The sequence below is a fragment of the Ranitomeya variabilis genome, chromosome 1, assembly GCF_051348905.1.
Source record: "Ranitomeya variabilis isolate aRanVar5 chromosome 1, aRanVar5.hap1, whole genome shotgun sequence".
Lineage (NCBI taxonomy): Eukaryota > Metazoa > Chordata > Amphibia > Anura > Dendrobatidae > Ranitomeya > Ranitomeya variabilis.
Window position 1 is genome coordinate 674,396,565 of NC_135232.1, and position 23,039 is coordinate 674,419,603.

The window sequence follows — 23,039 nt, forward strand, 5'->3', positions numbered from 1 at the left end:
GCCCACAGTTGTGCCCCCTGTATGAGAGCATATGGGAATAGAAAGACCAGTTCCCACTATTTGGTCCCCCATGCAGAATAAAGAGCCAGTCTATAAGCACCTACCGCTCTATAGGACCTGAGCCACGGTTCCCGGGTAAAAGCAACTGTTTTAGCCGTGGAGTGTCCGGAGCCTGAACTAGGAGGCTACCGCTTTAAATAGGTTAGTTGTTAGATTATCATTTTATTAGGTAATTGCTATTTTATACAATTGTTGAATATCATTATTATGGAAGGACGTTGATGGAAATATTTTCATTTTATGGATTTGCACTTTATGGAATCGTTTGTATAATTTAACATTTTGAAGCATTTTCTACAATTGTTAAAGTATTTAAATGCTTATTTTTTAAAGGACTTAATCCAATGTCAGAGTCTCTTTTAAAAAAATGAGACAAGATTTACTAGGAGTAATCAGTGATCAGCAGAGACAGAGGCTTCACATGCAAATAACAATTCCCTAAACTGCTCACTTAGCACCACTTTGTTTTGTTTTTCCTTTCCCAGAGTTATTAGCCAAGGGCAAGAGGTTACAGGAGCCTGTGATCCACAGAATGGAGCAGCCACCTGGTCACTGCTGCCTTTTACTGCTCTCTCTGGGTGGGCTTTATCTGATTAAGGGGTAGCCAAAGCAGCAGAGAAGTGACATGGAGGGAGCAGAGCAGCATCTGCCTCCCTGCTGTCAGTGATGTGCAAAGTATCGCAACATGATCACATTCTGCGAACTGCTCCTATGTCTAATTATTAGATTTATTTCATATCTACGGTATATATGATTGTCTCCGTTCATATTACAGACATTTATGGGATATTCTGCTCTTCTCACGTACATGTTTTCTTTCCCCGCTCTCTTTCCCATTTTCCCATTTTATTGGAAGCCATTTTTGCATCTTCAGGCTACGTTCCGACGATGAGTATTTGGTGATTTTTTCCCAATGCAGATTTTCGGTACCTGTTAGCTAAATTAGGTTACTTACATTTTTCTGCTGTTTTTGTCTCTTTGTGATATGTCATGTTTTACGTTAAAGAGGTTGGCCACTACATTTTATTGATGACCTATCCTTTGGATGCCGTCACCTCCATTGATAAACAGCACAGACGGACTCTGGGCGTTTTTGGATGCCGCCCTGTCAAAACTATAGTGACCAAGCATGTACTATGGATCCACTCCCTATCCATTTAATTAAGGTCAGCAGGGCCGGCCGTGGCTGATGGTTGGATGCCGTGTTCCATCAGTATCGGAGAACTACCAACCGGCGCTGGTAACAATTGATCGGTGGGGGTACCGGGTGTCACATCCCACGAATAAGGTATTGATGACTTTTCCTAAGGACAGGTGAAGATGAACCCATTTTCAGTTGGAGAGTGATCCGACAAAACATCACATCGTACTTGGACCACTGTCCATCCTCTCCTCATCTGAGAGAATCGGTTCACCCTATGATCAGAGTGTGCTTTGCCTAATCGGCCCGATTCTCTCGGATGAGAGAACACACGGTCATCTATACCTAGCCTTATGCCTCGGCTGCATCCAATCAGTGGATACGTGATGTCCCCAGATGGGAAAGTAAGCGTGGAGATCAGCAGGAGACACTCAGAATGGGGCATATTTCTTATGTTTTAACCCCCCATCTGCCTAATTTTAATAGTAGTAGCCACCCCCTTTAAAATATGCACCAACAATTATATTTACAAGCTGTATATGACTTTACTATTTCTTCATGACAATGAAAAATCTGTCACACATTACCCCATTCTTCATATTCCTTCCGTGCCAGAAATGGGGGCACCTGGGACATAAAAGGCTGTATGAACTGTAAGAAATGTAAGACTATTCTTACTGAGTGTGTTGGGGGACACTCGCTTGACCGCGACATTCAGCACACGGGCACGGGTTTTAAAACCAAAAACAGTCCATACGGTTTATTATAGTGTCATAAACCGGGTTATGCACAGTTCCTTATGTACATCTCATGAAACACAACAGGCACCAACTGGTGATATTAACTTGCAGCTTTAAACACTTCATTTACAGCTTTGACTCACGGACACTGAACATGCTGGACCTCACTCCGTTCAGTTGCCGTGGGTTACCACACAGTTCCTGTTACAAGCACCAACGGCTTATGGAGGTACCTTATCGGAGCTCCTGCTCCATCTGCTGACTCCGTGTCAGTCCTCTCTCCTGGGGAAACTGCCTTACGGGGTTCACCAACTTGCCTGGCCGGCACACATCAGTCAGTCCAGAGCCACCGAAGGCCGGTAGCTTCCCCAACACCGATCATCCAGGTCCCCAGTCTCTCAGGTGCTCCAAGAAGACTCCACTCACAGGAGCACCTAACCCAGACTGTCCAGGACCATGATCACACTGTGAACTTCAGGACGTCCATCCCACCTGGGACCGTCCAACACAGAGGCATGTGCTTTCCAGGAAGCCTCCTCCCAGGCTTCCAACACAGGAGCATACACAGCCCACACACAGGCCCTCAGGAGACATGTAACCCACACCCTGGCCAGACTATGTACCCGTAACCACACCCACAGTAATGGATCACATGGGCTGGCCACGTGATCCTGACATCACTGCAGGTCGATTCTCACGGCCTCAATACGACTCCGTGCACATACCGGGGAGACCATGCAGCGCCCCCTACCTGTTACAGGGGTCACTGCATCACATATCCCCCCCCCTCTGTTCAAACTTGTGGGGTTGAACACCTGTCATACACGTGGGGTCACGAGACATGTCACGCACGTTACCTTGCCCTACCAGTCGAGAGAACCGTCTCAGTCGGTTTTGAGCATCACATACAATCATGCAGTTGAGTTTACCCCGCCCCCAGCGGTCAACCTGTAGGCCTTGAGCTTTGGCCCTTAAGCCACAGTCTGTCTGTGTCACCAAACCTTTAGTCAAGTTTGTCTCTTTACTCGACCTTTCTCTCCAGGGTCGCCACCCACGGTTGGTGCGGTCATTAGTCCCACTTACAGTCGAGACTAGCAACTGATCAGAGTCTGATCCTCCGTCACCACGTCTACCACTGTTCATGTCCCTTAGCTTTGTACTGGGAGTAGAACTGCCACTTTCAGACATTCGACCACTTTGTCTCTCTGAACGTCCTTGGTGGTCAGCCATTCCATTCTTTGGAGGGTCCCTTTTGTTTCCTTTTCCTTGGGAAGAAGGCGGCCGCCACCTTATGTTCTGCAGCTGTTTATTGACCTGCCGTCTGTACAGTCTTAGCTGCTCTATTTCTCTCAGGTATGCCACGCGATACCTCAGGAGCATCCGGATATTCCCTAGACTCTCCTTGGACCCGACAACCAGGAATTACACCATCCCATCTTCACCCACCTGGGCCACGTCATCAGCCGGAATCCTCAGTCTCTTCACACCGGATATATCCACCATCTCCTGCATCACTTTCCCAAATCTGCCAACGAGCTTCGCTACCAGAGCTCTGGGCACTTGGACTGTGTCCTCTACCAAGCCCAGACGACTTTGAGCTTTCCTGGCTTGCTCCAAACATCGAGTGGCCTCATTATTCCTCAACAGGATCATCTGTTTCGTGCGGAGGCACTGTAGGTGCATGTCCCTCAGGACAGCCACCCTCTTCACTGTGACTTCTTTAGTAGACAGTATCACCAACTGTTTCGTCTCCAGTGCCCAGTGCACACTACACGCATGTGCATGTGCTTTCCAGGAAGCCTCCTCCCAGGATTCCAACACAGGAGCATGCACAGCCCACACACAGGCCCTCAGGAGACATGTGACCCACACCCTGGCCAGACTATGTACCCGTAACCACACCCACAGTAATGGATCACATGGGCTGGCCACGTGATCCTGACATCACTGCCGGTCGATTCTCACGGCCTCAATACGACTCTGTGCACATACGGGGAGACCATGCAGCGCCCCCTACCTGTTACAGGGGTCACTGCATCACAGAACCATCCTCCATTAGTGCTGATGAAGCCTAAACAGCCGGTGTAACCTGGTACATGGTGAACTCCTGTTGGCCATCTTGAGGATCTTTGTCTAAGGGTACGTTAACACATCATTTTTTGATGTCAGTGTGGAGGCAATGGATGGCTCACGGACCAGATATAGCTTTTACAGACCAGACCAGACCATTGCATATAAAGAGCAGCAGCTGCGGCACCAGTCCGCCAGGAGGACAAGTGCATGCGGCCACACGCAGAGTCAGACCGGTAACTTAAGTGCCCATTTAAATGTGGGGGTCATCTGGAGTATAAGGTAGCCATTTGGGGAGAGCATCTCTCCTTGGTGGCAGTTTGTATGTTGGGGGATAGCTGCCAGCGTAAGTGGGATATTTTAGGTGTGTGCTGGGGTCTACGGTTAGTTCCTCGCATTGGAAGTGGATAGGCGTTTATGGACCGCTGCAGACAGGGAAGCCCTAAGCAAAAGCAATTGATTAATGCATATAAAAATGTCCCCCTTTTCTTTTGTGCTCCCGCAATCTAGGAAAGTGTTGTTGGTTTCCTATAGGGGTGCGAGGTGCATCGTAGGTAACAGTGCAGACCCCATCCAAGGCATGGACACAACATGCACATCTCCAGAATTCTGGAGAAAATAGAACTATCTGTCCCCAGGATTGGTGGTTACATCATCTGCAGATGTTGTTACCCGGCACATAATAATTACAGAGCGTCTTCTAGGAATCCTCACATTGGAGGAGCTCATTCTGACATCAAGAAAGTTCTCCGTAAATGATAATTATTAAGGCCTCTGACAGGGAGACAATGGCTAATAGCAGCCCCCTCGCTCTCCGCTCTTACACCATGTAGTTAGTACGGTCATACTTACCTTAGGGTGACCTCACATTGGTTGCGGAAATGTCTCCGTCTGAACGGAGCTTGCAGAAATCCATGCAACATCCCCGAAATGTCAGAATGTTTGGTTGGAAAGTGTGAAATGTGATTGTGTGCCACCGCCATCGATTAAGCTCCAACCAGCGATATCACAGCGGGATCCAGATCGCTGCTGCGTGTCAAACACAACGAGATCGCTATCCATGACACTGCCACGTCACGGATCGTCGTCGTTCTCACTGCAAAGTCGCTTAGTGTGAAGGTACCGAAATCGTCATCGGATGTGAGGATTACTTGATGTCGATTTTGTGATCGGTAGCCACATGCAGGTCAGCCCCATAGATTGGAGCTAATCTGTTGCCGATTCCACGTCAAACTGCAAATTGATCGAAATCAAAGGACTTGCTTCAAATTTTTGTTGCGCATTCCACAACGGGTTTCAGTTGCGAGATAACAATTTGTATACAAAACAAATACTTGCAATTAGCTATTGACTGGCTAGGAAGTTGTTCAACTATTTGAAGTAGATGATTTGACTGAGAGTTGTGCACTATTTAAAGGGTAAGGACAGGTGCAGACTGCATTTTCGGTCCGGGCGTCCCTTTCTCTGCTCACCTCCCAATGTAGAAACCAGCGGAGCAAGACTATAACCCTTTTTGAGATTTTGGCATCCATTAGGGGACTTGCCAGCCTTGGATGCACTATATGAGGATCTCAATAATGCATTGTGACCTTGCACCTAGTGGTACACTGCTGCATTCAACATAACAGGACCATGGTGCGACCATTGCCAAAACATCAATCATCTCTTTTGTTGGTCTATGCTAGGCTTGAGGCACACTGGCGTCTGTGCATATACTCAGGAGTTACATGTCCAACAGTGGCCACAGTCCGGGTGGATACCGAGGTATCCCTTCGCAGTCCGGCTTCCGCCCCCTACATTTGACAGAAACTGCACTCATCAGAGTGACCAATGACCTTCTGACAGCAAAATGTAATGGTGACCACTCTCTACTCATTCTTCTTGACCTTTCTGCAGCTTTCGACACTGTTGACCACCATCTCCAACTCTCTAGGCTCCAGTCACTAGGCATTAAGGACACTGCTCTCTCCTGGTTCTCTTCCTATCTTTCAGAACGCTCCTTCAGTGTTCTGTTCTCCGGCTCCACTTCATCTCCTCTTCCTCTCACTGTCGGGGTACCTCAGGGATCAGTCCTTGGCCCCCTTCGCTTCTCCCTCTACACAGCCCCAACTGGACAGACCATCAGCAGATTTGGCTTTCAGTACCATCTTTATGCTGATGACACACAACTATACACGTCATCCCCTGACCGTTCTCCCGCTGTACTACAGAACACCACTGACTGTCTGTCTGCAGTCTCCAACATCATGTCTGAATCTGAAACTCAACCTTTCCAAAACGTAACTTCTTCTGCTCCCGCCAACTACTCACCTCCCTAACATTTCCCTCTCCGTAGTTGGCACCATAATAGCACCCCTGCAGCAGGCGCGCTGTCTGGGTGTTATGTTTGACACCAATCTCTCCTTTACATCCCATACACAATCTCTTGCCCGCTCGTGCCACTTACACCTAAAGAACATCTCTACAATCCGTCCTTTTCTCACCATGGAAACAACAAAAACTCTCACTGTCGCCCTGATCCACTCCCGTCTGGACTACTGCAATGCTCTATTAATTGGCCTCCCCCTTACTCGACTTTCCCCTCTCCAGTCTATCCTTAATGCAGCAGCCAGGGTCGTCCATCTAGCTAATCGGCACTCGGACGCATCCGCTCTTCGCCAGTCGTTACACTGGCTGCCCATTTATTATAGAATCCAAATCAAAGTTCTTGTTCTCACCCACAAAGCTCTCCACAGTGCGGCACCCCCTTACATCTCCTCCCTTATTTCTGTCTATCGGCCTAACTGACCACTGCGTTCTGCAAATGACTTTCGACTAACCTCTGCACTAATCCGTACCTCCCACTCCCGACTCCAAGACTTCTCCCGTGCTGCGTCAATCCTCTGGAATGCTCTACCCCAAGAAATTAGGACCATCCACAACTTGCATAGTTTTAGGCGCTCGCTCAAAACACATTTGTTCAGAGCGGCCTATCACGTTCCCTAATCAAAGTCATTTTATCTATAATAATAAATAATAATAATATTTTTATGTGTGTGTGTAGCCCATTCACTACTTTCATCTATCCCCCACTCCCTACAATGATGGTTCAGCCATCTTCAAATACATCATTGTAAATACACACCTGTACTTTGTATCTCCCCCACCTCATTGTAGATTGTAAGCTCTCACGAGCAGGGTCGTCTTATTTTGCTTTAATTATTGTATTGTTAATGTTGTTACTTATGACTGTTGTGTTTGAAACTGTTAAACTGTAAAGAGCTGCGGAATATGTTGGCGCTATATAAAGATTATTATTATTATTATTATTATCCGTCCACCAAAGAAACGTATGATGCAGGATGCCATGGTGTCCCTCTGTATAGGAAAGAGCAGTCTACTGCGATGGAGGTTGAAAGGACACACTTTTAGCCTTCATCTGGAGGATGGAGGTCTAAGGGCATGATACATTTCATGCCGGAAAAAGCCGTGCGCACTTAGCATTAGTTGCCTGCCATTGTCGCATGCTTGCTCCGTGCTTTTTTTTTTTACTGCCTACTGCAACTCAATAAGTGTTGAGCAACAGCAAGTTACAGACACAAATTGCACCAATGTTCTGGTCATGCCACTTGTCTGAGGCACCGTTCCCACAGACTGTAATGCGTTTATTTGACGCATTCCTTCCGCCACGAAAAATGCAACGAGGTGCGTTAGCCCCGCCCAGGCCGCAGACCGCCAAAATACACATGCACCTGCGTCTACAATGTTAAAGATAGGAAATCAAGACGCATGCGGATGTATGCGTCAGAAACGCTGCGGACACAACTGCAAATGTGAAACCAGCCTAAATGGATGGGCTGAATTTGCTGGAACTTGCTGGCTATCTTCCTTCCAGTGATGCCAATAGCAGAAAACCAGATCCCGCTCCCACCCCTCCATAACGGGATCCTCCGATAGAAGCGATGACGAGGATCATTACACATGCCATTATTTGGGATCACACACTACTGTTCTCAACAGGGTCGGCCCGGTCGCTTCCTAGTGTCACGTTCAACTCATACATGAAGGAAAAAAATGTAAAAGAATAAAAAAAAGGTGATTTAACCATAGATTATCCAGTCACGCCAGAAGACGGTAAATTACGTGCCAAATATTCCTTCTCCATAGCACTCTATTACCAAATCGAAAACAGATGCTTATAGAACAGATTGAAAACAGTAATTCAACGCCTTTCCTGCGGAGAAATATGAAACAGATGTTTTTTTTATTTTTTTATATATATTGCAGGACATGAAGTAATAGTCAAAAATGAAAAACAAATAAAAAAAACCATGCAGGTGCAAGGGACAGGGGAAAAAGTCTTTGTAGATAAAAATAGAACGGCCCCTTTAAGATCTCCCATCCCATTTTACTCTATGTTTACATAACAGTATGGACGAGTCCACTCGCTGCTCAGCCGGAGGGGGAGTTTGGGAATTTAAGATTGTCAGTTTGTAGTTTTTTTTAGGTCAACCGCGCTTTAAATATTAAGCAAAGTTATTAATGGTTAAGGGAAGAAGCTGCAGAACAGGGGGAAAAACGGTAAGGGTGGACGGAGGATGGAAATTATAATAGGCCACGCCTCCCGCACCCCCCCCGGGGGGAGTCTGATGTCCTGTTGCCACGGCACTTGGAGAGCAGTGGGGTTCCATTTGTTGTCTGGAGGGGGAGGAGGAAGGAGGTCGGTCTGGCGAGTCATTCGCAGCCTCGGAGCAGGAGGGCGGAGAGGAGCGGAGGAGGGGGCCGGCAGCAGCAGCTTGTATCCGAGGAGAGCAGCACCGAGCGCTGGGCGGTGGGGCCGCGCTCCCCCCGTGACCTGAAGAGTGGAGTGTCCCGTTACCGGGAAGGGAGCGCAGAGCGCGGTCGGCCGGAGCCGGGGACCCGTATCTGCGCCACTGAGGACGGACCGGCGCTGTCTCTATGAAGTCGGCCGAGCGGCTCCCCGGGGGGTTGCGTTAGCGATTGTGGAGGGGATTGTGGCAGCGCACGGGGGATCCTCCATGTTTGCCCCCAACCAGGAGGAGCACTGCGCCCCCAACAAGGAGCCCATCAAGTACGGGGAGCTGGTGGTGCTGGGGTGAGTGCTGTGTGTGTGTGGGCTCCTGGGGGGCACTCGTCCTACTGACCCACTTCTCTGCCCACCCCGGGGCTTCTCCGACCGTAACCGGGGCTCTCCCATCCTCCTCCGCACTCAACTTTCACATATTGTGTGCGCCATAGCCGTGCCTGTGCGGAGCAACGCCAGCGCCCCTCCGGCCTCCGCAGGGGTGGGATTGGTGGCTGCGCCCCCGCTTAGTGCAACCAGGCGCCAAACGTGGCCATGCTCAGGCCGCAGAAAAGTTGTGGAGAAGTCGCAGCTAACTTTGACATTTCTGGGAACTGCGAGTGTAGATATCTGTGTAGATATGTGTGTGTGTGTGTATGTGTGTATGTATATATATATATATATATATATATATATTTGTGTGAATACTGTACAATATACACATAAGTGTACACACTTGCATATACTATATATACGCACAGGCATTTATACATACTTCTGCATACAAATATACATTAGGTATGTATAAGTATATATTGTGTGTATTACAGTGTTTACATGTGTAATGTGTATACATCTAAATAATCTATATATACGCACACAAGTATCCATATACTCAGATATATGTAATGTGCGTGAATGCTGTACAATATATATGCACACTTAGATACACACAGGTGTGCGCATACACTACGGTATATATACACACTTACACATACCTAAACATACCTTATGTATATACGTATACATTAAGTGTGTGTATACATGAATGTGTGTAATATATACACAGATGCACCCGCATATATACATTAGGTGTGTGTGTGTGTATAATATACTGCAGCATTTACATGAGTACATATTACACATACATACCTAATGTGTATACATACATTATATAAATTATGTGTCTATCTATCTATATATACACTAGATGGTGGCCCGATTCTAACGCATCTGGTATTCTAGAATATGGTTGTATGTATATAGGAGCCACATAGTATATAGCACAGGCCACATAGTATATAGCAGACAAATACTACGTGGCCTGTGCTATATACTATGTGACTGCTATATACTACATACATATTGTAGAATACACGATGTATCACACACACTTCCTCCTCTTGTTGTTTAGTCTCCATCTCCCTGTTGCCATCTGTTTGGTGATGTTGCTCTGTGTAGAAGTTGCAGCGGGCCTGGTTCTGCACCCGGGCCTGGCGTTCATCCCTGCGCCGCCGTCTCTTACCCCTCGGTGCATTGTCACCCTGCAGAAGTTTTTCGAACTCTTATCCGGAAGAGAGAAAAAATGAAAATGTAATCTTTATTTATTATATGCAGAACAACTCGTCAGTCTGCCAGGAGGTTCTGCAGCAGCTGCCCACTGTAGTTGAGCTGGGACAGTGCAGCTATTCTTATAGCCCGGGGCTGGGTTTATTTCTGACAGCACATTGTCGCAGAGCTGGCAGCCACAGCACGTCCTGCTGGCTGTTTCGTTAACTCTTTCCGAGGCGGCGTTCCCAGCAGAGGTGCCATCCTGTAGCGTGGTAGGAGCAGCGGTGTGATCCTGCTGGCACACGGTGGTCTTCGGCCCCCTTCTCCTGCAGGCCTTGTGCATCCTACCGAGCGTTCCCAGCCTTCTCCGCAGTCACTGGTGGCAGAGATGGGACGCTGCCGTCCTGAGCGAGGATGACATCAGTCTGATATCATTACAGTGCACCGTGGGGCGGCATTGTCTCTGTAATCAGACTTGTGTAGCAGAGCGGAGTGGGTGAATCTTCACCGTACGGTAGGCCGGAGGTGTGTGTGGCCGGTGTACCTTGGTGGAGAAGAACATGGGGATTTGTATTGTTTATGATCAAACGGGCTCGTTTTCTACATTAGTGAATGGAGCAGTGGTCGTGGCATTTAGTCTACTCACACATATAGCGCCACCATATTCCTCAGCGCTGTACAGACATTATCATCGCTGTCCTCATTGGGGCTCACAATCTACAGTCCCTATCAGTATTGAAGTGTGGGAGGAAACCCGCGTACAAACTTCTTGCAGATGTCCTCTTAGGCCATCTATATGGACATGAAGATCATGGGAAGCCGAATAAAATGATACCTTGATATCTGCGATCCAATGTTTTATTCCAGAGAAATCCACCTTTTTCTTAATATGTAAATGAGCTATTCAGATCTATAGGATGGACATAATCTCCCTGAGAATCTGCCTCCATTGCATTTTTTTTTTTTTTGCAAGGAGGTATTACCATTGTGAGACATATAATGACTGACAGTCTGCTCTCCTGATCTACATGTCTCACACTGGTAATGTCTCCTTTCATGCAAAATAATCTCTGGAGGCAGATTCTCAGGGAGATCTATGTCCCCCCCATAGATCTTAACTAGTGATGAGCGAATATACTCGTTACTCGATTTCTCGAGCACGCTCGGGGGCGAGTATTTTTTTAGTGCTCGGAGATTTAGTTTTTCTTGCCGCAGCTGAATGATTTACATCTGTTAGCCAGCATAAGTACATGTGGGGGTTGCCTGGTTGCTAGGGAATCCCCACATGTAATCAAGCTGGCTAACAGATGTAAATCATTCAGCTGCGCAATAAAAACTAAATCTCTGAGCACTAAAAAATACTCGGAGGACCCCCGAGCGTGCTCGAGAAATCTCGAGTAACGAGTATATTCGCTCATCACTAATGTTAACAGCTCATTTACAGATTAGGAAAAACGAGGATTTCTCTGGAATAAGACATCGGATCGCAGATATCAAGGTATCATTTTATTCAGCTTCCTGTGACCTATGTGCCCATATAGACGGCTTAGGAAAGGTGACCCTAGTGACATTCCCTTTAATATATGTTAGGAGGACCCCTTTAACGTGGTTGGTCAGGATTTGCCTATCAGCAGCAAAAGAAAATTAAAAATGTTAAAAGCAGTTTACCTTTTCAATCTCCTGCTGTCTGGTTGTCTCCAGCAGCCTGTGTTTACTCGTCCATGCTGCAGCCAGTCACTGACCTTAGGGATCTCATACTGCGAGCAGACGTCACCACTGAGGCCAGTGATGGCGTACCAGCCTGGATGATAGTATTGGGCTCTGGTGCTGCGGCATCACTTTACATTATAGAAGCACTCTGAACTAAACTGAGATTGTAATTTAACCCCTTAATCCCATTTGACGTACAGTCCCATCAAGGTGACCTGGGACTTAATTCCCAGGGACGGGATAGTACGTCATAGCAATCGGCCGCGCTCACAGGGGCGCGCGGCCGGGAGTCAGCTGACTATCGCAGCTGACATCCGGCACTATGTGCCAGGAGCGGTCATGGACCACCCCCGGCACACTGCGATCAAACATGATCGCAGTGTGCCGGCGGTACAGGGAAGCATCGCGCAGGGAGGGGGCTCCCTGCGTGCTTCCCTGAGACCCTGGGTACAAGGTGATGTGTTCACCTTGTACCAAGCGTCTCCTCCCTGCAGGCCCAGGATCCAAAATGGCCGCGGGGCAGCTTCCGGGTCATGCAGGGAGGTGGCTTACCAAGCGCCTGCTCAGAGCAGGTGCCAGCAAGCCTGCAGCGCTGCATGTCAGATCGCTGATCTGACACAGTGCACAGCAAGGTATCAGATCAGCCATCTGACCCTATAACATGATGCCTGCAATGTTATAAAGTAGAAAAGAAAAAAATATTCAGATGTGTGAAAAAAAGCAAAAAAAATCTTAAATAAATATATATATATATCTAATGTTCCAATAAATACATTCCTTTATCTAAATAAAAGAAAAATAAAAGTACACATATTTAGTATTGCCGCGTCCGTAACGACCGACCTATAAAACTGTCCCATTAGTTAAACCCTTCAGTGAACACCGTAAAAAAAAATAGAAAGAGGCAAAAAACAACCCTTTATTATCATACCGCCGAACAAAAAGTGTAATAGCACACGATCAAAAAGACGGATATAAATAACCATGGTACCGCTGAAAACGTCAACTTGTCCCGCAAAAAACGAGCCGCCATACAGCATCATCAGCAAAAAAAATAAAAAAGTTATAGTCCTCAGAATAATGCGATGCAAAAATAATTCTTTTTTTCTATAAAATAGTTTTTATCGTATAAAAGCGCCAAAACATAAAAAAAAAAATCTAAATTAAGTATCGCTGTAATCGCACTGACCTGAAGAATAAAACTACTTTATCCATTTTACCAAACGCGGAACGGTATAAACGCCTCCCCCAAAAGAAATTCATGAATAGCTGGGTTTTGGTCATTCTGCCTCACAAAAATCGGAATAAAAAGCGATCAAAAAATGTCACGTGCCCGAAAATGGTACCAATAAAAACGTCAACTCATCCCGCAAAAACCAAGACCTCACATGACTCTGTGGACCAAAATATGGAAAAATTATAGCTCTCAAAATGCGGTAACGCAAAAAAATATTTTTTGCAATAGAAAGCGTCTTTTAGTGTGTGACAGCTGCCAATCATAAAAATCCGCTAAAAAACCCGCTATAAGGCCATGTTCACACAGTGCGTTTTTTACTGCAGAACCGCAGCGGTTTTGCCGCTGCGGTTCCGCAGCTGTTTTCCATGCAGGGTACAGTACATTGTACCCTATGGAAAACAGGAACCGCTGTGCACATGATCCTGAATTAAAAAAAAAAAGCCGCGCTGAATAGCTGCGGGAAAAAAGAAGGAGCATGTCACTTCTTTGCCCGAAACAGCAGCGGTTCTGCACCCATAGACCTCCATTGTGAGGTCAAACCCGCAGTAAAACCCGCAGATCAAAAATATATCTGCGGGTTTTATTGCGGTTTGTGGTGCAGAACCGCTGCAGCCGGAAGTGCGGGGAAGCCGGCGGAAGTACGTGGGCGGAAGTGCTTGGGCGGAGAGACATGGAGGCATACCGTCGCATGGGGATCGTGATTGATTTGGTATGTGTGTATGTGTGTGTGTGTGTGTGTGTGTGTGTGTGTGTGTGTGTGTGTGTGTGTCCCCATGCGACGCTAGTGCCACCACTGTGCTAAGTCGCCGTATGGAACTACTACTCCCATCCGGTATTAGGATGGGAGAGTTGTCCCTGTGTCCGGCGACTTAGCACAGTTGTAAAGTTACACAAAACACCTACACACAGTACACATACATGACACGCAGTACAGTACATACAACACATAACATAGAGTATATACTCACCAACAACTTTGAACTTTCCCACGCAGCACTGCCGTTAAGCGAGAGTGCCGGGGTCAATGACCGCCGGTAAACTCGCTCGCGCATGCGCAGTGACACACCGACAGGAACTATGGCTCCTGTTAGTGTGTTGCTGCAGCCGTGGAGAGCAGACATATCTCTGGATGTGTCTGTTCTCCATGGAAAATCTTCGTGGGATACGTGGCACTTAAATACGTGGCAATTAAATACGTGACACGTGGCACTTATACGTGATACGTGGCACTTAAATACGTGGCACTGAAATACGTGATACGTGTCACTTAAATACGTGGCACTGAAATACGTGATACGTGGCACTTTGATACGTGGCACGTGTCACTTAAATACGTGGCACTTAAATACGTGGCACTTAAATACGTGGCACTTAAATACGTGGCACTTAAATACGTGGCACTTAAATACGTGGCACTGAAATATGTGGCACTGAAATATGTGGCACTGAAATATGTGGCACTGAAATATGTGGCACTGAAATACGTGATACGTGGCACTTTGATACGTGGCACGTGGCACTTAAATACGTGGCACTGAAATACGTGGCACTGAAATACGTGGCACTGAAATACGTGATACGTGACACTTTGGCACGTGGCACTGAAATACGTGGCACTGAAATACGTGGCACTGAAATACGTGGCACTGAAATACGTGGCACTGAAATACGTGGCACTGAAATACGTGGCACTGAAATACGTGGCACTGAAATACGTGGCACTGAAATACGTGGCACTGAAATACGTGGCACTGAAATACGTGGCACTGAAATACGTGGCACTGAAATACGTGGCACTGAAATACGTGGCACTGAAATACGTGGCACTGAAATACGTGGCACTGAAATACGTGGCACTGAAATACGTGGCACTGAAATACGTGGCACTGAAATACGTGGCACTGAAATACGTGGCACTGAAATACGTGGCACTGAAATACGTGATACGTGGCACTTTGATACGTGGCACTTTGATACGTGGCACTTTGATACGTGGCACTTTGATACGTGGCACGGAAATACGTGGCACGGAAATACGTGGCACGTGGCACTTAAATACGTGGCACTGAAATACGTGGCACTGAAATACGTGATACGTGGCACTGAAATACGTGATACGTGGCACTTTGATACGTGGCACTTTGATACGTGGCACTTTGATACGTGGCACTTTGATACGTGGCACTTTGATACGTGGCACTTTGATACGTGGCACTTTGATACGTGGCACTTTGATACGTGGCACTTTGATACGTGGCACTTTGATACGTGGCACTTTGATACGTGGCACTTTGATACGTGGCACTTTGATACGTGGCACTTTGATACGTGGCACTTTGATACGTGGCACTTTGATACGTGGCACTTTGATACGTGGCACTTTGATACGTGGCACTTTGATACGTGGCACTGAAATACGTGGCACTGAAATACGTGGCACTGAAATACGTGGCACTGAAATACGTGGCACTTAAATACGTGGCACTTAAATACGTGGCACTTAGGCTATGTTCACATTTGCGTTGTGCGCCGCATGCGTCCTTTTTTTGATTGATTTTGGACGCAGCAAAAATGCAACTTGCTGCGTCCTCTGCGCCCGGATGCGTGCGCTGCAGTGACGCATGCGGCGCAAAACGCAAGTGCGACGCATGTCCATGCGCCCCCATGTTAAATATAGGGGCGCATGACGCATGCGGCGCCCGACCGCAAATGTGAACGTAGACTTAAATAGCTGGATAGAGCTGGATCCGCGGGCTGTGATCTGGCCTACGCTCAGCACTCTGCGGAGCGCTGTCATTCAAAACACGTCCACTCATTTTGGTGTTTAGTCCCAAAATGGAGGATGGAAGAAGAAAAGGGTTGGACAAGGAAATGACATCATTTCTTTTTTTTTTTCCCCACTGCAGTTAAAGCTTTATTTGTGTCAAACACAGACAATCTGCAGAGAAAACTGCAGAGAAAACTGCAGAGAAAACTGCAGAGAAAACTGCAGAGAAAACTGCAGAGAAAACTGCAGAGAAAACTGCATCAAAAACGCACCTGCGTTTTCTGCCAAGAGCTGCGGTTTTTGTCCTGAAAAAAAAGGATTGAAATCAGGATCGTGTGAACATACCCTAAAAGTAAATCAAACCCCCCTTCATCACCCCCTTAGTTAGGGAAAAATAATAAAATTAAAAAAAGTATTTATTTCCATTTTCCCATTAGGGATAGGGTTAGGGTGGTTTCCCCCCCCCCTACATATGGGGTATCAGGGTACTCGGGACAAATTGGACAACAACTTTTGGGGACCAATTTCTCCTGTTACCCTTGGGAAAATACAAAACTGAGGGCTAAAGATAATTTTTGCGGAAAAAAAATGATTTTTTATTTTCACGGCTCTGCGTTATAAACTGTAGTGAAACACTTTTGGGGGTTCAAAGCTCTCACAACACATCTAGATAAGATCCTTAGGGGGTCTACTTTCCAAAATGCTGTCACTTGTGGGGGGTTTCCACTGTTTAGGCACATCAGTGGCTCTCCAAACGCAACATGGTGTCCCTTCTCGATTCCAGTCAATTTTGCATTGAAAAATCAAACGGCGCTCCTTCCCTTCCGAGCTCTGCCATGCACCCAAACAGTGGCTTACCCCCACATATGGGGTATCGGCGTACTCGGGACAAATTGCTCAACAATGTTTGGGGTACAATTTCTTCTGGTAACCTTGGGAAAATAAAAAATTGGGGGCGAAAAGTTCATTTTTGTGAAAAAATATTTTTTATTTTTACGGCTCTACATTATAAACTTCTGTGAAGCACTTGGTGGGTCAAAGTGCTCACCACACATCTAGATAAGTTCCTTAGGGGGTCTACTTTCCAAAATGATGTCACTTGTGGGGGGTTTCAATGTTTATGCACATTAGGGGCTCTCCAAACGCAACATGGCGTCCCATCTCAATTCCAGTCAATTTTGCATTGAAAAGTCAAATGGCGCTCCTTCCCTTCCGAGCTCTGCCATGCGCCCAAACAGTGGTTCCCCCCACATATGGGGTATCCGGGTACTCAGGAAAACCTGTACAACAACTTTTGGGGTCCATTTTCTCCTGTTACCCTTGGTAAAATAAAACAAATTGGAGTTGAAGTAATTTTTTTGTGAAAAAAAAAAAAAAATTAAATGTTCATTATTTTTTTAAACATTCCAAAAATTCCTGTGAAATACCTGAAGGGTTAATAAACTTCTTGAATGTGGTTTTGAGCACCTTGAGGGGTGCAGTTTTTAGAATGGCGTCACACTTGGTTATTTTCTATTATATAAACTACTCAAAATGACTTCAAGTGAAATGTGGTCCCTAAAAAAAAAAAAAAAAAAAATGGTGTTGTAAAAATGAGAAATTGCTGGTCAACTTTTAACCCTTATAACTCCCTAACAAAAAAAAAAAAAAATTGTTTCCAAAATTGTGCTGAAGCGTTCCAGAGTTATAACCTCATAAAGGGACAGTGGTCAGAATTGTAAAAATTGGCCCGGTCATTAACGTGCAAACCACCCTCGGGGCTTAAGGGGTTAAAGGGGTTATCCACCTTTGTGGATATTTTATTTATTTTTTCTTATGTAAATGGAAGTATTTGGGGTTTAAAATCTTTTTTGCAATTTGGTTTCATTATTAACGTTGCACCGTTTGCCTCATATAGTCTCTATATTTCACGGTCTATTGCTGGCCGCAGAATGAGGGAACGTGGTTGGCGACAGTATCTTTATTTTATCAGATGTGTTGGGGACATGATTTTGTGGCACTTACTATTATATACCGTATTTCGCGGACTATAAGACGCACCGGACCATAAGGCGCACCCCAAATTTGGGGTGAAAATTGCAGAAAAAAAGATTTTTTATAAGATGGGGGTCCGTCTTATTGTCCGAATTTACAGTATCTTACCTGAAGGCTGGCGGTGGCAGAGCAGGGTCACAGGAGGCATGGTGTCGGCAGAGGTGGGGTGATGCAGTACGGCGTGCACCTGAGCAGGGTCCCTTCCTGCTTAGGTGGGCGACGCCACGGCCTGGTGTCCTTGGGAGGGTTGCAGCACTGGTTACCGGCAGAGGTGCTGGGATGAGGAGGTGCTGGGATGAGGAGGTGCTGGGATGAGGAGGTGCTGGGATGAGGAGGTGCTGGGATGAGGAGGTGCTGGGATGAGGAGGTGCTGGGATGAGGAGGTGCTGGGATGAGGAGGTGCTGGGATGAGGAGGTGCTGGGATGAGGAGGTGCTGGGATGAGGAGGTGCTGGGATGAGGAGGTGCTGGGATGAGGAGGTGCTGGGATGAGGAGGTGCTGGGATGAGGAGGTGCTGGGATGAGGAGGTGCTGGGATGAGGAGGTGCTGGGATGAGGAGGTGCTGGGATGAGGAGGTGCTGGGATGAGGAGGTGCTGGGATGAGGAGGTGCTGGGATGAGGAGGTGCTGGGATGAGGAGGTGCTGGGATGAGGAGGTGCTGGGATGAGGAGGTGCTGGGATGAGGAGGTGCTGGGATGAGGAGGTGCTGGGATGAGGAGGTGCTGGGATGAGGAGGTGCTGGGATGAGGAGGTGCTGGGATGAGGAGGTGCTGGGATGAGGAGGTGCTGGGATGAGGAGGTGCTGGGATGAGGAGGTGCTGGGATGAGGAGGTGCTGGGATGAGGAGGTGCTGGGATGAGGAGGTGCTGGGATGAGGAGGTGCTGGGATGAGGAGGCGCAGTGACAGGTATGGTGTGAGAGGGTCCCTTTCCCCGGTGAGGTGATGCAGCAGCCCGGTAAGCAGCAGAGCCGGGTGAATGCTGTTGTTATCGGTGGTGGCGGCCATCTTCCGGGGGCCGCGCGTGCGCAGATGAAGCGCTCTGCTTCCTGGGGCTTCAGGAAAATGGCCGCGGGAGGCCGCGCGTGCGCAGATGGAGATCGCGCGGCCATTTTCCTGAAGCTAAGAACTTCAGAAAAATGGCCGCCGCCAAAATGGAAGTGCATTGAATAGCAAGGTGGATTGCTGCTGAGGGGGGGAAAAAAAAAGAATCTCTTTAAATCTTCAGCTTAGCGAGTGTGAATGAGCTGAGTGTGACCTGAGCGTAAGTGTGTACGGCGGTAAGTGTGACTTGTGATTCAGTGACTTTGGATTCAGGGAATATGTAGGGGAAATGTATTTATTTGTATTTAACCCCTTCATGACCTTGGGATTTTCCGCTTTCCGTGTTCGTTTTTCGCTCCCCTCCTTCCCAGAGCCATAACTTTTTATTTTTTTTATTTTTCAGTCGTGAGTGCTTATTTTTTGCGAAACAAGTTGTACTTTTGAACTACATCATTAGTTTTAGCATGTCGTGTACTAGAAAACGGGAAAAAAATTCCAAGTGCGGTGAAATTGCAAAAAAAAGTGCAATACCACACTTGTTTTTTGTTTAACTTTTTTGCTAGGTTCGCTAAATGCTAAAACTGACCTGCCATTATGATTTTACAGGTCAGTACGAGTTCATAGACACCTAACATGACTAGGTTATTTTTTATTTAAGTGGTGAAAAAAATTCCAAACTTTCCTTAAAAAACCCCCAAACAAATTGCACCATTTTCTGATACCCGTAGCGTCTCCATTTTTCATGATCTGGGGTCGGTTGAGGGCTTATTTTTTGTGTGCCGAGCTGGCGTTTTTAATGATACCATTTTGGTGCAGATACGTTCTTTTGATCGCCCATTATTGCATTTTAATGCAATGTCGCAGTGACAAAAAAAACGTAATTCTGGCGTTTGAATTTTTTTTCTCGCTACGCCGTTTAGCTATCAGGTTAATCCTTTTTTTTAATTGACAGATCGGGTGATTCTGAACGCGGCGATACCAAATGTGTAGGGTTTTTAAAAAAATTTTTTATTGGTTTATTTTGAATGGGGTGAAAGGGGGGTGATTTAAACCTTTATATTTTTTTCACTTTTTTAAACTTTTTTTTTTTTTACTTTTGCCATGCTTCAATAGCCTCCATGGAAGGCTAGAAACTGGCACAGCTCGATCGCCTCTGCTACATAGCAGCAATCATCAGATCGCTGCTATGTAGCTGAATTGCAGGTGTGCTGTGAATGCCGACCACAGGGTGGCGCTCACAGCTAGCCGGGATCAGTAACCATAGAGGGCTCAAGGACCTCTATGGTTACTCTGCAGAAGCATCGCTGATCCCCGATCACGTGACGGGGGTCGGTGATGCGCTCATTTCCGGCCAGATAGCCGGAAGCGCTGGTTAAATGTCGCTGTCAGCGTTTGACAGCGGCATTTAACTAGTTAATAGTGGCGGGTGAATCTCAATTTCACCCGCCGCTATTGCGGGCACATGTCAGCTGTTCAAAACAGCTGACATCTCCTGGCTTTGATGCGGGCTCACTGCCGGAGCCCTGCATCAAAGAGGGGTATCTGACCTCGGACGTACTATCCCATCCATGGTCAGAAAGGGGTTAATCTGGTGCAATCCCCATTAGGAAATGTGCTCCACTATTGTTAATGCCATCCAGTGCACATCTTGCCACATGTATGCAGTCCTTGATCAGCCAGTCGAGGGTGCATACTGCTGTGCGAGATGTGAGCACGTTGAGCATTTGGAAGCCCAGATTCTGGATCTAAATGTGCAGCTGGCAACACTGAGATCCATAGACAATATGAAGAGGAGTCTTCTGCTCACTGAGCAGGCGCTCAATGTGATAGATGAGGGGGGATGGTAGGATGGAGCTGCAGGACAGTGGAGCAGCTAGCTGGGTGACATTCAGAAAGCGGGGTAGAGGGAAGAGTGCCAGGGAGGCTAGTCCTGATCTGGCACACCCCAATAAGTTTTCTAAGTTGGCAGATGAGGGGGGTGCCAGTACCGGGGTAGCACTGCTGCAGCCAGGCATGTCCTCTGAAAGCCAGAGGAGTGACTGCTACAGTAAGGAGGGAAATAGGAGAGCAGGGCAGGCCAGACAGGTGCTGGTAGTGGGGGACTCCATAATTAGGGGAACAGATAGGGCAATCTGTCACAAAGACAGGGATCGTCAAACTGTGTGCTGCCTACCTGGCGCTCGGTTAGAACAGTTAATAATTTAAGAAAGAATAGAGGTGCAGAGAGATACATAAAGTGCATGTATACTAATGCCAGAAGCCTCTCCAACAAAATGGAGGAATTAGAAGTAATGTTGCTGGAGCATAATTATGACATGGTGGGGATATCTGAGACGTGGCTGGATGAGAGCCATGACTGGGCTGTTAACTTGCAGGGCTATAGTCTGTTCAGAAATGACCGAACGGATAAGCGTGGGGGAGGGGTGTGTCTATATGTAAAATCATCCTTAAAACCCATCCTGCGTGATAATATAGGTGAATCTAATGAAAATGTAGAGTCCCTGTGGGTGGAGATAAGGGGAGGGGGAAAAATAATAAATTACTGATAGGGGTTTGTTATAAGTCTCCAAAAATAATGGAAGCAACAGAGAATATCCTCATAAAGCAAATAGATGAAGCTGCGACTCAAGGAGAAGTCATTATTATGGGGGACTTCAACTACCCTGAAATAGATTGGGGAACAGAAACCTGCAGTTCCAGCAAAGGTAATCGGTTTTTGACAACTATGAGAGACAATTACCTTTCACAACTGGTTCAGGACCCAACAAGGAGGGGGGCACTGCTAGACCTAATATTATCCAACAGGCCAGACCGCATATCAAATATAAGGGTTGGGGGTCACTTGGGGAATAGTGATCACAAAATAATAAGTTTTCATGTCTCCTTTAATAAGATGTGTAGTAGAGGGGTTACAAGGACACTAAACTTCAGGAGGGCAAATTTCCAACGGATGAGAGATGATCTTGGTGCAATTAACTGGGACGATATCCTGAGACATAAAAATACACAAAGAAAATGGGAGACGTTTATTAGCATCCTGGATAGGACCTGTGCACAATATATACTGTATGGGAATAAACATACTAGAAATAGGAGGAAACCAATATGGCTAAATAGAGCTGTAAGGGGCGCAATAAGGGACAAAAAGAAAGCATTTAGAGAATTAAAGGAAGTAGGTAGTGATGAGGCATTAAATAAATACAGAAAATTAAATAAATTCTGTAAAAAGCAAATCAAGGCAGCAAAAATTGAGACAGAGAGACTCGTTGCCAGAGAGAGTAAAAATAATCCCAAAATATTCTTTAAGGGGAACCTGTCACCCCCCCCCCCCTCCCCCCAGGCGTTTGTAACTTAGAGAGCCACCTTGTGCTGCACTAATGTTGCATTCAGACAAGGTGGCTCTTTTAGTTCTTGTTCCTGGCGCTGCTGAAATATTCGTTTATGAAATTTGTCCCTCATACCTTAAAATCATCCTGGGGGCAGGTCTTTCCCCACCTAATACAGACGCACCACAGCCGTCACTCAGGGCCCCTGCGCGCCGGGCGCCGCCTCCTCTTCCTTCATTAGCGTTCCCGGCACCTGCACTGTAATTTTTTTTTTTCGGGCATGCGCAGTTGCGCTGCCCTTCGAACCTACTGGGAACCATATTCCTTTAATAAAAAAAAAAAAAAAATTAAATAAAAAAATAGTGATATTCTCACCTTCCGGCGGCACCGTCAGCCTTCCCGCTCCTCACAATGCTCCCGTTCCCAGGGATGCTTTGCGATAATGACCTGTGATGATGTAGCGGTCTCGCGTGATGCTACGTCATCCGGGGTCATTGCCGCGAGGCATTGCTGGGAATGGGAGCTGCCGGGAGCATCGCGAGGAGCGGGAAGGCTGCGGGGGATGCCGGAAGGTGAGA

At 46.8% G+C, this 23,039-nt stretch overlaps 1 protein-coding gene across 2 annotated transcripts in view; it reads left to right on the top strand.

The window, feature by feature from the left end:
* Positions 1-8,683: 8,683 nt before the first annotated feature.
* The window catches only part of PELI2 (pellino E3 ubiquitin protein ligase family member 2), an 80,141-nt gene continuing 65,785 nt past the window's right edge, over positions 8,684-23,039 (top strand). For both annotated transcript variants that reach the window (XM_077264651.1, XM_077264659.1), the window contains exon 1: positions 8,684-9,106. In XM_077264651.1, coding sequence (XP_077120766.1) covers positions 9,030-9,106 — 77 coding nt within the window. In that variant the 5' untranslated portion in view covers positions 8,684-9,029. The remainder of the gene's footprint in view (positions 9,107-23,039) is intronic.